Consider the following 15,768-nt stretch of genomic DNA (forward strand, 5'->3'; position numbering starts at 1 on the left):
TAAATGAGCAGGCTCTCTTGAAAAGTTCGGCTCTTTTTCATTCCAAGTAACTCGGCCGGGATGCATTATAAAGGAACGAGACGTCGAGAAACTTATTTACAGGGTAATTAAGACTAGACTATATATCCCTTCCTATTCCTATTCGTTATTTCTCGTCTCTCCCTTCATCTCCGTCGCTCTCTTTCCCTCTCAGTACATGTTTTGGCAGAACAAGCGAGCGATTCTGAGGACTGCCATTTAGTCTCATTGTTCTGCATCAAAGTAAGGGGCTTTTAAATTATGCTGACTCTGACGACTGTGGCTTTAGAAGCAAATTTTAATCACAGAGTCAGTCGACGTCTGCCAAGCGCTGCCTTAAGCGTTTGCCTTTCTCTCTTTCACGACCGTCTCCCAAGAGTAGCCAATGAGACGCAGAGCTGAGGGAAAAAGGCTTAACAACAAAGAAAATGGAAAACAAAACAAGGCTACGAACACGCCGCTAATACTCACACAGATATAAATGTGTGAATGTAGGTGGTAGAGAAGGATAGAACAGAATAGAGCGCTGTCAACTATTTGCTCCTTCTCATGTAAACAATTATAGGTGTGCGCGGGCGTACGCGCCCACCATAATTAATTATGAATGTATTAAGATAAATCGCTTCGGTTTCAAACTCTACTGACATATAAAAAACACATTCACGTTCGACGCGAACGTCAATCGACATTCAGCGCAGATGCCAAGGCGGCGCACCCGCATGTGGCCCTTGTCTAACTGATGTCCGACTCTTGATCTGAGAGGATCTTTGAAAAACACCTATCAAGCCTGCCCTTCAAAGTAATGTCAAGCATCAGAGAATCTCGTCTAAGCTAGGGATACAAAGGTATATCATAGCTTAACTCTTTATCTCACCGTAAAGAGCTCTTTTAAATTTTCCAGAGACTCAAGACACCGTGTCAGCAGCTGTGAGTTGACGGACAGACTGAAGTCTTTGACAGGAGGCGTTGGAGGTTACTTAATACGGAACGTTCAAGGCTGAAGGAAGTGATGAACGTTACTTCAGCTGAGTGGCGCGCAAAGGCACCGTGGGATCTCACACTGTCAATAAGCAGCATGTTTGAACAGATCCCGCATGTGGCTTTAAGTGACCCCAATAAGAACAACAACACTGATGGTGACAGAAAAGCCCTAAAGGCAGCGACTGAAAAGCAGCTTTATTTTCACTGAGAGTGTTTACATGACAAATGAGCTGAGACATACTGCAGATTTCTTTATGCATGCCACAGGTCTGATTGGGCCATCTAAAACTAAACCTTTGAACATTATGACAGACAATGCATAGGGGGTCCATATTTTAAACATTTTCCCACATTAATGGATGAGAAAAGGCATCAAAAATTAAAAGGAACAAAAGGTTTTAAAGTTTTAAAAACAATAAAAAAAGTAGGACCAGAAGTATTAATTAAAATACTTACATTTTAGCTCACTTCCAAAAAAAAAAAAAAAAAAAAAAGATAATGTACTCACCCCCTTGTCATCCAAGATGTCCATGTCTTTCTTTCTTCAGTCGTAAAGTTATGTTTCTTGAGGAAATCATTTCAGGAATTATCTTCATATAGTGGACTTCAATGGTGCCCCTGAGTTTGAACTTCCAAAATGCAGTTTAAATGCAGCTTCAAAAGGCTCTAAACAATCTTAGCTGAGAAAGAAGGGTCTTATCTAGCAAAACGATCTGTCATTTTCAAAACAAATTAATAATTGATATACTTTCTGACCTCAAATGCTCGTCTCTGCGTTGAGGTTATGTCGAAAAAACTTCCATCTCGTTTTCTTTTTCAACGTTTGATCTTCTTTGCATGCTCACTTTGTAAACACTGGGTCAGGACTTATGCAGCGATGTAGGATGATTTTGAAGTTGGAGAAGAAATCTAAATGGGAGTTTTTCGGCATACCCTAACTTTCCTGAACTGGAAAAAAAAAACGAGTTTTTATCAATTGTTTCGCTAAATAAGACCCTTCTTCCTCGGGTGGGATCGTTTAGAGCCCTTTGAAGCTGCATTTAAACTGCATTTTTGGAAGTTCAGACTTGGGAGCACTATAAAAGTCCACTATATGGAGAGAAATCCTGAAATGTTTTCCTCATAAAAAAAAACATAATTTCTTTACGACTAAAGAAAGAAAAATATGAACATCTTTGGATGACAAGGGGGTGAGTACATTATCTGTAAATGTTTGTTATGGATGTGAACTAATCCTTTAACATTACAATATTTTCAGATATAAAAAAAACCCAGCACAAGATGACAGTCGTTACCTTCCATTAAGTTTTTATATTTAAAAACAAGAGAGATTAAAAGTTTGCCAAAATCTACAAGGTTGCACTACAAATAATTATTATCCATGAGTTACAAAGATCTGTTTTTCCCCATTACTGCAATGTTGTTTGTGTTTTTTAAAGTGACACTGATATCAAAAACATAACAGTCTCCTAATTTTTTATCCAATTTACTTCTTAAAATTCTGTAATGACAGATTGTTTTTTAAATTAACAGAAGCGTTGTGTGTGGGCCTCTCAGTTTTTAATCCTCTTGGCACAATACAATCCTAAAGAGGTAAAACGATAAACAGGGTTTATAAAGAATAATCATCTGCAAAGGTGCCTGCTGAAATGTTTTGACATTTCTCGCATGCATTCATAATTAATGCCTTTTAATTGAGCGGACGGATCTAAATGGCAAAACAGGCTAACTGTGCAAAATGAGATCTGTACTTCTAAATCTGCAGATCCACATTTCTGTTCACCCAAGGCAAGCACAAAGAAGGTCTGTCCTTCTGTATGTTCCCTCTGAGGATTACCGCATATCTGCCTTCTTTAATGACTCTGTAAGCATCTACAGCGCGCACGTCCATGGGCCGCCCGCGAAACAGATGGAGCCTCGCCACTGCAAAGTGTAAAAAGACAAGAATGGACACAAAAACTTTCCGCATCTCATCAGCCCAATGTCACTTTTTAATGAAAGCAGTCTCTTTTTCTATTAAATTGTCAGCTCTGATGGGCATTTTCTGTTTGCATTTGTTTATTTGTAGACTGTACTTTCCACGGTGCGCCGTTTCACCTGCCGTAAGCGGTTTTGTCTCAGATCGTGGCGGGGTGTACGTTTCCAACGCTCCTTTAGAAACTCTTCAAATTAAGAACGGTGCGATGACAAATGCTCTGAGAGCGGCAAATCTGCTTCAGAAGGCAAATTTGGAGCCTGTCTGAATAAGGAGAGGGTGACATTTACAGATTTGATTTTCTCTCTACCTCATCATACGGCAGACACGAGCCAGCACAAGGGTCGCTGTAGTGTCGACCATGGCTTTTTGATCCCATTTTGGAGAACGTAGGCTTTGGTGGAAACGCATTACGCTATCCTGATAGAAGCGGAGATTCAAGAAAAACTCGAATGGAGGTCAAGTAAATCTAGGGCTGTTTCTGTAGAAGAGATAAGGGCGACTGCAATGACAACAAACACCTAAAGGAGTAAATGTTATGGAGATCAATTACGTCACTCGCTTCGCCTCTGTTAATGGATCGATTTTGGCCCATCTGTCATATTACAGAGATGTTTCACCAAGGACCGCAATCTGTCTCGTGAGAAATGTTCCAGAAAATCAAATCTCATAGCCGTTCGCATCTCAAATGAAACTTTAGATTATAATAAAAAAAACGCAAATTGCAAACCAGCACACTATAGATTCTACTCATAACTGATTAATTTTTTTTTTACCTTGATAAAAAATGTCATACATATAAAACGAGAAAAAAGAAGTCAAATCCTCCAGTGAGATGAGGTGTCAGTTAATTATAAAACTTTGTATAATAAAGACTGAAAAATGCTGGGAAAAGCAACATTTACAGCTCCCAGTACAGATATTAAGGGGCGTCTAGGGAAATTTAAAGCTTTTTTCCTCTATTTTTTTCAAACAAAATTAATGTGACAGAAATAAGGGCTCATTGCACAGTAGTTCCATGCAGGCGGGGAGAGGGATGGGACTGCATGTTAATTCATCAGTGGCGCTGGTAAACTTTTCTTCAAATGGTCTTCCCTCAACTGCTTTATTAGCCACATGAGTTGAAGACAGGCCGGGAGAGAGGGAGGTCTTTTGACTTTCAAGTGAAAGTAGGCAAGGCTTTGATATGAAAGACAGCATAAGAAAGGAGAACGCAGCGGGTTGACATGGTCTTTTACCAAGCTGGCATTCCAACCTCCATACTACAAGCCTCCTCCGCGCCTCTCTCGAGGGACTTGTGCACTGCATGGAAATCAGTGGTATAGTTATCTATATGCTAATTTCAATGGGACGAAAGGTGAATATTCAGACATTGGAGAGTCACACCCACAGTGTCTGGTCAAACACAACACAAATGGGAAGACCGTAATACAAAAAACAACACAGACGCATACACAGATCGCAAAGAGATTGTATGCATCTAATTTAATTATTTAAGTTCATGCTGTGATGATGAATTAAAGGAGAAGTTCTTGTAGCACTTCCAGAACAAAAATTTACAGATGATTTACTCACCCTCATGTCTTTCTTTTTTCAGTCATAAAGAAATTATGTTTTTTTGAGGAAAACATTTCAGGATTTCTCTCAATATAGTGGACTTCTATGGTGCCCCCAAGTTTGAACTTCCAAAATGCAGTTTAAATGCAGAGGAAGAAGGGTCTTATCTAGAAAAAAACAATTGGTTATTGTCTTAAAAAAAAAAAAAAAAAAAAAAAACAACTTATACACTTTTTAAAATCAAATGCTCATCTTGTCTAGCTCTACGTGAACTCTGTCTATTCCAGTTCATGACAGTTAGTCAAAAAACTCCCATCTTATTTTCTTCTCAAGCTTCAAAAGCTTCCTACATCACTGTTTTACCTTTTTTTGTAAAGCGTGTTTGATCATCTTTGCATGTTCACTTTGTAAACACTGGGTCGGTACTTCTGCAGCAATGTAGGATGATTTTGAATTTGAAGGATAAAATGAGATGGGAGTTTTTCGATATACCCTAACTGTCTTGAACCGGAATACAGCATTTGAGGTTAAAAAGTATATAAATTGTCTTTTTTTTCCTCAAAAAAACAGTTTCTTTATGACTGAAGAAAGAAAGACGTGAACATTTTGGATGACAAGGGGTGAGTAAATTATCTGTACATTTTTGTTCTGGAAGTGAACTTCTCCTTTAAGCTAAGGGTGGCCTTACCAATTACCAGCTGTGTTTGATGAAAAATACCTGGTCTGAATAGAACAGCTATTGTCACAATGTACATGCTTTTTTTCTGCAAAATCAGCAGCTTAAAAAAAAAAAACAATTAGTCAGTGACCGCTTTTTACTTAAAAGTACCAATAAATTATACAAAAAGCGCAATCTTCCTACAAAAAGTTGTGGTTGTTGTAACAACAAACAGACTGCTTTGAAGAACAAAGAAACACATGAAAAAGAAACAGATAATCTATTAATTTGCAAGACCTAATGCACAGATCTATTTTTATATATCAGATTTATAGTAACACCAGTTTCTATGGTTATTACTGTTAATCATCGCATTTTCGGATTCAGTCCCTCATTTAAATACGGTTGTCATTCCAGAAACTGCACTGTGTGCCGCAAATAGCATGAAAAATAAACTTTATTCAAATAGTGAATGGGTTACAAAGCAAGCAAAGCGCTTCTTTTATAATCACTGATGCTGTCAATCACTTCAGAGTTCACTGACTGAGTGCAAAAACAGCCATTATAATCTAAGAATTTGTCAATACTGTGCAATGAATCTTTATTTACATCTTGTTGGATGAGGGAAAACTTAATATTGAGCAGTATTGAGTAGATTGGCCATTTCGTTCACATGCTCATCAGACTCTGTGATTGGCTACAATGCTCAATGCCACAAAAAAAACATTTTTTCACATATTAAAGTGTTTGAAAGCAGCAATCAAAAAGGGGGAAAGGAATAGGTTTACTAAACTTCAACATCAACAAAATATTGCCTAGTTTTATATCATCAGCAAATTTAAAATCGCAATCTCTTTCTGACCATTTGACCCCCTAAAAAACAACTTTAGACTCCTCTAGGCTACATCAACCTCAGACCTACATCAACTGTAGTTTATAAATCCAGCAGCAGATAAAACATCGCATTCTGCTGTGCGTATGAGAGGCGAGATCTTTTTCTGCATGCAATAAAATTTCTATTGAATTAGCAATGACTTGAAGGGTTGGACGATGTCAGTCAAATTGATTTAGCATCTACCGAAGCGCCTCAAGGTCACAGAGCTCGGAGCCAGACCTCGTTCAGAGACAGTCTGCGGTGTGAACGCTTTAAAGCGGGAGGCGTGGAGAGATTCTTCAGTGAATCTGAGGAAAAGTTGAGAAGGAGGGCCTCCGTGACCTCCAGCTTCGGTCCTCCTCCTCGAACCCCTTTGAGGCAGAAAAACATCTGAATCTTGGTGCTAATCTGGGGTTTAACGGCTCATCTTTAAAGGGCCTGGCGGTGAAGAGCTGTTTTACTGTATCTGTCATGGCAGCTTGAGCAAGCATCACTTCAGAGAAAAGAGCAAAGCTTGTTTTAGGACGGGATAAAGAGGGCTGACAAAAACAGATCTCAAATCGATAGTGTCCTCTTGCTTTTGTGCCACAATGATAGGATACCTTTTCTTTACGCACTTTTCGTTGTTTTTTTTCTCTCTGCTTGATTTGTGTTTCACTAGCACCAGCATGATGTTGGCTGAATTCTGATCAACTCTGGACCACATTGTATGCAATGCTTTATCACAACTAATCATACTCATATAAAGCATTTTGACAGGATGATTGTGTGATCATGATCCTCATCATAAAAACTATAGTGACGGAGTGGACATAAAGAAGGGAAGATGAGGATAAAAGAACGAAAGGGAGGATGATAAATCTATTTTCCCCCTACAGGGAAACGGCCTGACAATGATTCACATTTCCTCTTAACAGAGAATAATGTGCCGTCCTAAAGCCATTAAAGGAAGCTTGTGTCCGGCCAGAGCCATGACATCATTTGGCACGCTGTTTTACCACCTTTTCTGATTCAAATGGGATCTGGGTCCAACTGGTCAGTTTCAATTTCACTCGTCCCGGCCGCTCCAAGATCAATACCAATCAAAGCAGTGATTGCTCTATTGTTCTGCTTAATACTACAGCTCCTTCACTGGCTCCGGGCCTTCATCACCATCAGCAGCCACATCTGCGCCATTCAATAGATCATTCGCCAGATAGCTCTCTGGCATTTGGCTAATGAAGATTGTTTATAGAGAGGAGATTATAAAAATGCAAAGCTTCTCTGTGCTTTTTACACATTAAAACGCTGAATTAATGTCATCTCTCTGTGTGGGTGCTGTGTTTTGATGTTTGAGTTCGGAAAGTTGCATCTCTCGCACTTGTCTTTTTTGTTTGTTCATTCAGTTCTCTGGTAAAAGTCCAAGGGATGTATTCACTAAAATTCTTAAGGAAAAACAAGTTCATTTGAAAAAAAGAATAAAATCAGAGGTTGTCTGATTGTTTTCTAGCATACCCAAATAATACAACATTATTACAATAATAACACATCTACATATAGTTATCTTTGCTTTAAAAATTAATGTGCAATCTACAGAAATGCAATCTAAATATTGACTAGATCAGGGGTCTCCAAACTAAGGCCCGGGAGCCGAATGCGGCCCGCCCCCACATTTGGACTGGTCCTCTGAGTCTGAACAATGCCAGAGACATAATTTTAAAATGTAATTTTAAATATGTTTTACTTATATCATGTCAGTATTTGATATAAAAGGTTGGCTTTCGAACAAAAATTTCACTTAGTTATTAACTTAGCCTAATTATTTGTTAAATTCACCAACAGAATGGTACATTCAATGTAATGTGTCATCGCAATCGAACAGGTGATGCACGAGGCAGCTAGAAAATTCAAAGCGATGACAAAATGACTCAATAGCATTTGAGGTGAAACTAGCACTGCTTGTGGGACAAGTGCAAAAGCAAGATCTCATCTCCCAGTTACCCAAAGTTTTTCAGCTGAGAAACCAGTGGTCCCATTCCCAGTTGAAAAGTCTGTGGAAGCGCTGAAAATGCTGAAGGCGGAATTTGACGTGTGATTCAAAAAACACAGCGGACAATCATCACAGACTGTGGAAACTTAACACTGGACTTCAAGCAACTTGAGCTATGAGCTTCTCCACCCTTCCTCCAGACTCTAGGACCTTGATTTCCAAATAAAATACAAAACTTGCTCTCATCTGAAAAGAGGACTTTGGACCACTGGGAAACTGTCCATTTCTTCTTCTCCTTAGCCCAGGCAAGACGCCAATGACGTTGTCTGTGGTTCAGGAGTGGCTTAACAAGAGGAATACGACAACTGTAGCCAAATTCCTTGATACGTCTGTGTGTGGTGGCTCTTGATGCCTTGACCCCAGCCTCAGTCCATTCCTTGTGAAGTTCACCCAAATTCTTGAATCGATTTTGCTTGACAAGCCTCTCAAGGCTGCGGTTCTCTCGGTTGGTTGTGCATCATTTTCTTTTACACTTTTTCCTTCCACTTAACTTTCTGTTAACATGCTTGGATACAGATCTCTGTAAACAGCCAGCTTCTTTGGCAATGAATGTTTGTGGCTTACCCTCCTTATGAAGGGTGTCAATGATTGTCTTCTAGACAACTGTCAGATCAGCAGTCTTCCCCATGATTGTGTAGCCTAGTTAACCAAACTGAGAGACCATTTTGACGGCTTGACGGAAACATTTGCAGGTGTTTTGAGTTGACTAGCTGATTGGAATGTCACCATATTCTAATTTGTTGAGATAGCGAATTGGTGGGTTTTTGTTAAATGTGAGCCAAATCATCACAATTAAAAAAAACCAAAGACTTAAACTACTTAAATTTACTTAAACTACTTTAAATTTATTTAATACACAAGTTTCACAATTTGAGTTGAATTACTGAAATAAATGAACTTTTCCATGACATTCTAATTTGAGATGCACCTGTATATCTTTTGAAAAAAAAAAAAAAAGATAATTTGTCTGTGTGGTGAATAACAAAATAATAAACTATTCTAGCATTAAAAAGGTTTAAAAAATACAGGTAAAATCATTATAAAATAATAATAATAGTAGTAGGCCCATGGAATTTTCTTTTATAAACCGACCCGGCCCCCCATTAAAGAAAAGAAAATTATGTGGTCCGCTCAGAAAAAAAGTTTGGGGACCCCTGGACTAGATAATATGCAAATATACATAACACACTTCAACACCCTGACATTCTGAGGCATAATATAAATGAAGTGATAACAAAACATATGCTTCTGACATGAATTATAAAACACAAGCAGGTCCTATAAACAGCACACAAATAGGCAAACACCAGCTTGAACCATTGTCTTACACCTGGACGCATAAAACCAACATGCAAATCCATGCAACACTGACTACCAAAGGCATTCAGAGACATAAACAAGACAGAGGATATGAGAATGCTCAAATACACATGGACTCAATCATGCAAATGAGCGTATGAATACAAATGGATAAAGAGTTGAGCTATGCATACAAAATGCACTTTAGAGTTCTGGCAAACAATTTGGTCCTGTTTTCTGGCCTAGCCAAGCTCTCTCTCTCTCAATCATCGCAGTAAAAAAAAAATCATATTATCATCACTATGCTCTTCAATAGCTCCTTGTTTGAATCATGTGCTGAATGTCTGAGTCTTTAGATGACTTGTAATCACCTCATCTTTGTGTTAATAACAACACGGTACACAAAAGGCCTTTACACAGTATTCCAAAAACACACAGAGAGTGAGAGATAGCACTGGTAAACAACCTCCTTTCAATCTAGGTGCGATTTTGTCACAGGTCTCCCAAAACAAGAAGGTCAGCTCCACCAGCTGGACCTAAAAGGAAGCTATGCTGCACTGGCTCGGTCGTGACCTACTCCCTGAGACGAGAAAAGCGAATGCGCGCTGGCACGCACAGATGAGGCATGATTGTTATGAAGAGTGACATAAGCCTCCGCCAAGTGAAGCGTCACCGGACGCCCGTCACGCTAGCGCTTGGCACAATTACGGCCAACTGTTTTGATAGCGAGAGATGTTACGCAAGCAGAGTTCAAACTCCTCCAAGACAGGAGGGCGATTCTGCGATAACCTCACTTTCGTGTCTGGCGTCCCAGGAGACCAGAGTCTCTCTCTCTCTCTGCTCTCTTTTTCGGTAGAGCGGTTCAGTCAACTGTTTGCATCTGTGCAACACGAACAAAACCTCTCATTATTTGCAGGATCTCAATTAAATTTTATCTTAGCCAATTTAAAAGATCTGTACGGCAGCAAATTTCTCTCTTAATTGCTAGGGTGTTTTTTTGAAAATAAGCCTTGGCTGATAAAACACTGAAGATATGGGATACTGCGTTTGTGACAAGGAGGCAAATTAATGCACTGTCATCCTTGCATTGAAGTAAGTCAAGGGATGATTCTCCCTCGGTCTCCCGAGGCTAACTGCTTCTTGTCTAGCAACTCTCGTCCCAGAAAATATGTAATAGCATGACACGAAAATCTGCAATTCATGGGAAAGCACAACACTCATGAACTGAACACACATAGGTCAAAAAAAAACTGCACATCTATACATATTCTAAAGAGACTGGATGATGTGCAATGTGGCTGCTTTAATAAGTGGGTGTAGCTCATCAGGGGATTTCCACTGGTGGAGCAAAAAAAGGCTACGCTGGACACTAGGGAAGACAAGAGGGGGGAAGGAGAGGAACGGCAGACCAGGATTCCTCCCAATTAGCTCACTTCGACATTCTGGTTCTGTCCCAGTTGGCTCCCAAAGCTTTTCTTGGCTCAACAAAGCAAAAGAATAAGGCTGAAATGGGGTCCATGAAGAGGGCCGTCTGAACTGGATCTCCTTTTATCCTCACATTCCAACACGTCCAGGGATTCAAGGCTCACAAGCAACGTCTGCTCCTGCGTAATAAGTTCCAACAGCCCATTTCATTTGAAAATCAACATGTAGCCTAATCAATGGATTACCAAAGAGCCTGAACCTTGCTGCTGTGACTATAGACGGCTGAGACGTGTATCCCTCCGGCCGCTAATTACGCTGTTAGCCTGCAACAACTGGGCAGCAGAACTCCTGCCACTTAGTGTCCATGTCGGAGTGTCTTCATTAAGTGAGTGTCTCTTCGAAACAGCCTCGATCACTTAGTGAAATCACCGAGAATGGCTGGAGAGAGAGCGAAGCACAACAAGAACTCTCCAATGGGGAACCAGGAGGTGAACACACCCTCATCCACACCCACGCAAGCCAACGCCTGGGCTCCGCTCAAAGAGCGTTGTGCGTTGATTAGCCATGACAACGAGCTGCTGCTTCCAAAAATATGCTGCTCGTTCCGGAGCGGCATGCCATGCATGAATAAACATCATCTGTAATGGAGCTGAATGAAAATGAGACGCTGGCCTTTTTTTAAGCTGATCTACCAAGAACTGCGCTAAAAGTCACCTGCTAGCTGAACGTTGGCTTATTACAAATTGCTTTGATAGAATTTGCTAAGCTCTTGAACCTGGTAAACACACCAGGAAAACAAGCATTATTGTGCTGAAAGCAAGGTTTTAGATCATACGCTCTAGAGACTCTGAAGTCTCTAGTAATAATTTGATCTTTCTCTGGTTTGGGCTGTGGTAATGCTATAAAAACACTCTTGATGAACTATACCAGCTGCGAGAATGAGGTTATACAGTATGTAAACGAATGGGCAGAGAAGATGAACAGCATTTCATAACATTGTCATGTTTTGAGGGATGCAGTGGAAAAGGAAGCCAGCTCTCTTACTGTTGTTGTCTGTGTCATCGCTGACACTCTTAGGAGGAACGTGGCCGGTGTAACCGACGGCAGTTCTGTACATTCGATCCGGATTACGTATTTTCTTCAGTCCTACAGGGGACACAGTGGGGGAGGGAACAGTGAGGGGACAAGCTCTGTGGGAACAAAAATACAAAGCCCTCTACTTTCTAATCATGCAGAGGTCATTAATTGCTTTCATTCTCGCCTTCTGAATGACCCTGGCCATTATGATTGTGACGTTGCGATAAAGTTTTGCTTTGCCATGACTGACTGGTTCATGCACTAGAGGTCAAAAGGTCAGGTTTATTTTAAGTGCAAGAAAAATAGCTGCCATCACTGCATCTGCGAGTCTAAAGGAGCTTTTCCAGCATCCATGTATTGCATACAAGATGTGTACGTAGGTGTGCAATCAACTAGGCTGGCGAGGAGCTAAATCTACACGTTGAATCATACCACATGATGAGGTTCTACTCATTTCTGTGGCTTACTGGATTCTTTAAATGCAGTTGGTATGAAAAAACAAACATGCCTTTAAGAATGAATCTAAGAACAAAAATGCTGCTTATTAAATGCATAGTTCATCTAAAAATTTATATTGTCATCATTTACCCAGCCCTATTTCTATTTGAGTAAATGATCTTTATTTTATTGTGAACTATCCCTTTAAGTAAACAGCAAAGTCTGGCACTGTACAATACACCGAGACATAAAAAGCATGCAAATTACTGGAACAGAAATCTAAGAGCTAAACCATCCAACACTTTAATTTCCCCCTGTTGTCACCTAAACATTGGTAAACATAGCTGTTCATTTTCATATCGACTTTTTAACAGTGATGGCCAAGGATTTAGTACTGGAAGCACTGGTAAACTGGACACATTGCACGCTCTCCTTCTAGTTAGCTAATCAATCCATACAATCAATAATTTAGAAAGGGTCTATTGAATCCAAAAGAAACTTCTCCTCTGATAGAAAGAGCAAAAAACTGAAAACACTGCTTACAATGTTCATCTAGTTAGATAAAACTTCAGATAAATTCTACACAACCCAATTTGTCTGGAGGAGCCAGTAGTATCAGTTGTATTTTTAATGCATCGCCAAACAGATCAGAAACACCCAGGAGCTTAATTTTAAGCAAAACCACACAGCGAGTTTTCACTTTCTGATAAATTAGAGAAATTGAGATTTGATGAGCAACCAAATATGTACAATTGAGCTTAAACAGCCTCAGGTTCTCAGGTGAGTGAAAGCATGTATGTGAGAGTAAAATACATAGGAATTATGGAGAAAGACACTCTCATGCACTTTCTAGCCAAAGAAATATTCCAGAACATCTAAAAGCTGACAGGGTAGTGAAAGGAGCATATCCGTGTATGTAAGCTGCCATCATCATGTTGGCAAGAACCACTGGAGGATACGCTTCCTGTGTGGAGGAAAAGAATAGAAGTGATCCAGGAAGCTGGCAAGAGCAAAGACTGTCAGATACAAATGCGTGACACAGTTTTAGGCCGTACAGGTCAAAAGAGGCAATGTTTTCTCGTGTTCTGTGGCAGCTCAAATGGGTAAAAATAGCCTAGAATCCTTCTGTCCCCAAACTTACGTTCCATTATGACACATTTTTCTTTCTAAGAAGTAGAGCAAGAGCAAAGCGTTACCTGACTAGACGTGCGTAGATAAATATGAACGGTGAAGCATATAGAAAGGTAATACCTTTTTCTGGCCAGGTCATCTCTCAGCAAACGCAAAAGTATCCACCAACAACCGGGAAACACAACCAAAAGCCTATAGATCCGAAGTGGTGTGTAATTAATACTTTCTAGAAGATAATACTACACGGCACACATGCGCGCTACAGTCCCACACAAGGCACTCTGCGAGCTCGCCCAAATCACAGAGGGCAACTTCGTCACTTTGATGGAATTCTTTAATAGGCAAGCTTAGTTATCACTCTTAGTTCCAATGTGTGTATGTGTGTGTGTGTGTTGGGGGGTTTGAAGGGGGGTATTGACTTGCACAGCTCAATAGCACCACCCTGTGGCTGTTACGGACCAAAACTTTCTTGACTGCCTTGATTTAGAAGGAAAAAAAAAACAGTTGAATAAATAATTCAATGTTGACAAACTCATGGGTGTTATTTAAAGCTATTCCAGACCTAATTTCCCAACATTACTGAACAATCAGCATTTTCTTCGCAGGATGCTTTAGAATCAAACTAACGCTTGACAATTATTCTGGCCCCTTTAAAAAAAATATTGCGTTTTCCAAAAGGATTCAAAGTAAACAGAGGAATTTTGAAGGCGAGGGAGCGTCTTGTGAATCTTAAATCTGATCTGAAATATTCACGTCTTCCGTCAAATTCGTTGTATTCAATTTTTAAAAAGACGCATATCTTAGTCTAAAAGAATTTCATTAAGACGTAAGGAAAACATTAAAAGCATCCTCAAAGAATGATATACGTGACGCACTCCGTTGATGCAAAGAAAGTGAACTTTACATTACGATCGTATAAATGGAGAAATTAAGTCGTAATTACATTCGAATCCAATAAACTTGGTTTTAGTTGCCGAGCATCGCTTTAGCAAAGAGGAAAGACGTACCTTTCATTTTGCTGCCTCATTAAAATTCCGCTTCAATTTTCCTGGTGTCCTTTCCAATCCAGTTTAAATGTGTTATTATCTAAGAAAATAACTGCTGACAGCTTCAAAACAGCAGCGGCCAAACAGTCACAGTTCTGGGGAAATATTCCACACGAGACTGAAGCATATCGAGCAGCTGTCGGTGGGTTCAGTCACTATAAGGGGGTTCTGGTGGGGGTGGAAAGAAATCAATCACGTTTTAGAGCATCACCATAAATCTACATTTATCGCTTTCAGAGTTAAAAGCGTCGCCCTGTTCAATGCGAAAGAAAAATGAAGTAGTTGACCGCGTTTGACTTCACGGAGCTCGCTTGTTTGTCAGCCCACGGGGAACGTGGATGCGGTGTGGAGGAATCCCACTCCAAACCATACGCGAGTCATTTCACGCGTTCATTTCGTCTGATGCGCTCATGTGCGCGTCTCAGTTAGAAGAAAAACATGTTTCTCCTCATCTAACGAAGGCTGTGCCTCGGCTCGACTTGGATGCGTGTGACTTTGAAAAACCTCTGTGTGCTTTCAGATGAAAGGACTCGCGTAATGAACGTAACCCGTGATTACCTAACTCCGTTCCCGTTATTTTAATAGCCGTCTCAGAGATGGCTAATCCCATCAGCGCTTCAGCTTTTTGGCCATTTCGTGACAAACACAAGCTAAGCGAGAATGTCACTGACTTTCTCCGCCGCGCATCCCTATCCCGACCTTCATCATCTGGAGCTTAACGCTGATAAAGCTGCGAAACGAAAAATAATAATCTTGTTATTTCTCTCTTACCTTCCGGCTTGTTTTCGGCAGCCATTTCCCCTCCGCGCGCCACATCCTCCTCCTCCTCCTCCTCCTAGCGACCGGGGGGGTACCACGCGCGTTCACGGCGAGGACGCGGCTAGAGGAGGGGGCAAGAGGCGGGAGGCGCGTTCGTGAATACGCGTTAGCTATTGGCCGTAAAGTGCCATAAATGACAATGGTGTTTTCGGTGATGCTTCATGAATTTGCGAAATCCATATCCCCCTTTTATCCATCTCTTCCACGCCATTGGTGAATTGCTTTTATTCAGGAGACACCTTTACGATGCAGCGACCAATGAGGTTTTTTTTTTATCAGATTTAGGGGAAAACCTTAGAACTGTCATATACATATATGAAAAGCAGAATCTGCTGATTATATTTGATTCTATACGACGAATATTTATAAATTCACGCTTGGCAGGCACCCATATCCGTTCTGCCCACAGAGCGCCGTGACAGTAAAAAACTATTTTATAAC

The 15,768-nt window shown here is 40.3% G+C and overlaps 1 protein-coding gene across 1 annotated transcript in view; it reads right to left on the minus strand.

Moving 5' to 3' along the window:
- The window catches only part of camta1b (calmodulin binding transcription activator 1b), a 395,800-nt gene extending 380,496 nt beyond the window's left edge, over positions 1–15,304 (minus strand). Inside the window, 2 exon segments of the mRNA XM_073825386.1 lie at positions 11,861–11,962; positions 15,280–15,304. Of these exon segments, the coding sequence (XP_073681487.1) occupies positions 11,861–11,962; positions 15,280–15,304 (127 nt within the window).
- Positions 15,305–15,768: the final 464 nt, after the last annotated feature.

This window comes from Garra rufa, chromosome 20 (genome assembly GCF_049309525.1).
Source record: "Garra rufa chromosome 20, GarRuf1.0, whole genome shotgun sequence".
NCBI lineage: Eukaryota > Metazoa > Chordata > Actinopteri > Cypriniformes > Cyprinidae > Garra > Garra rufa.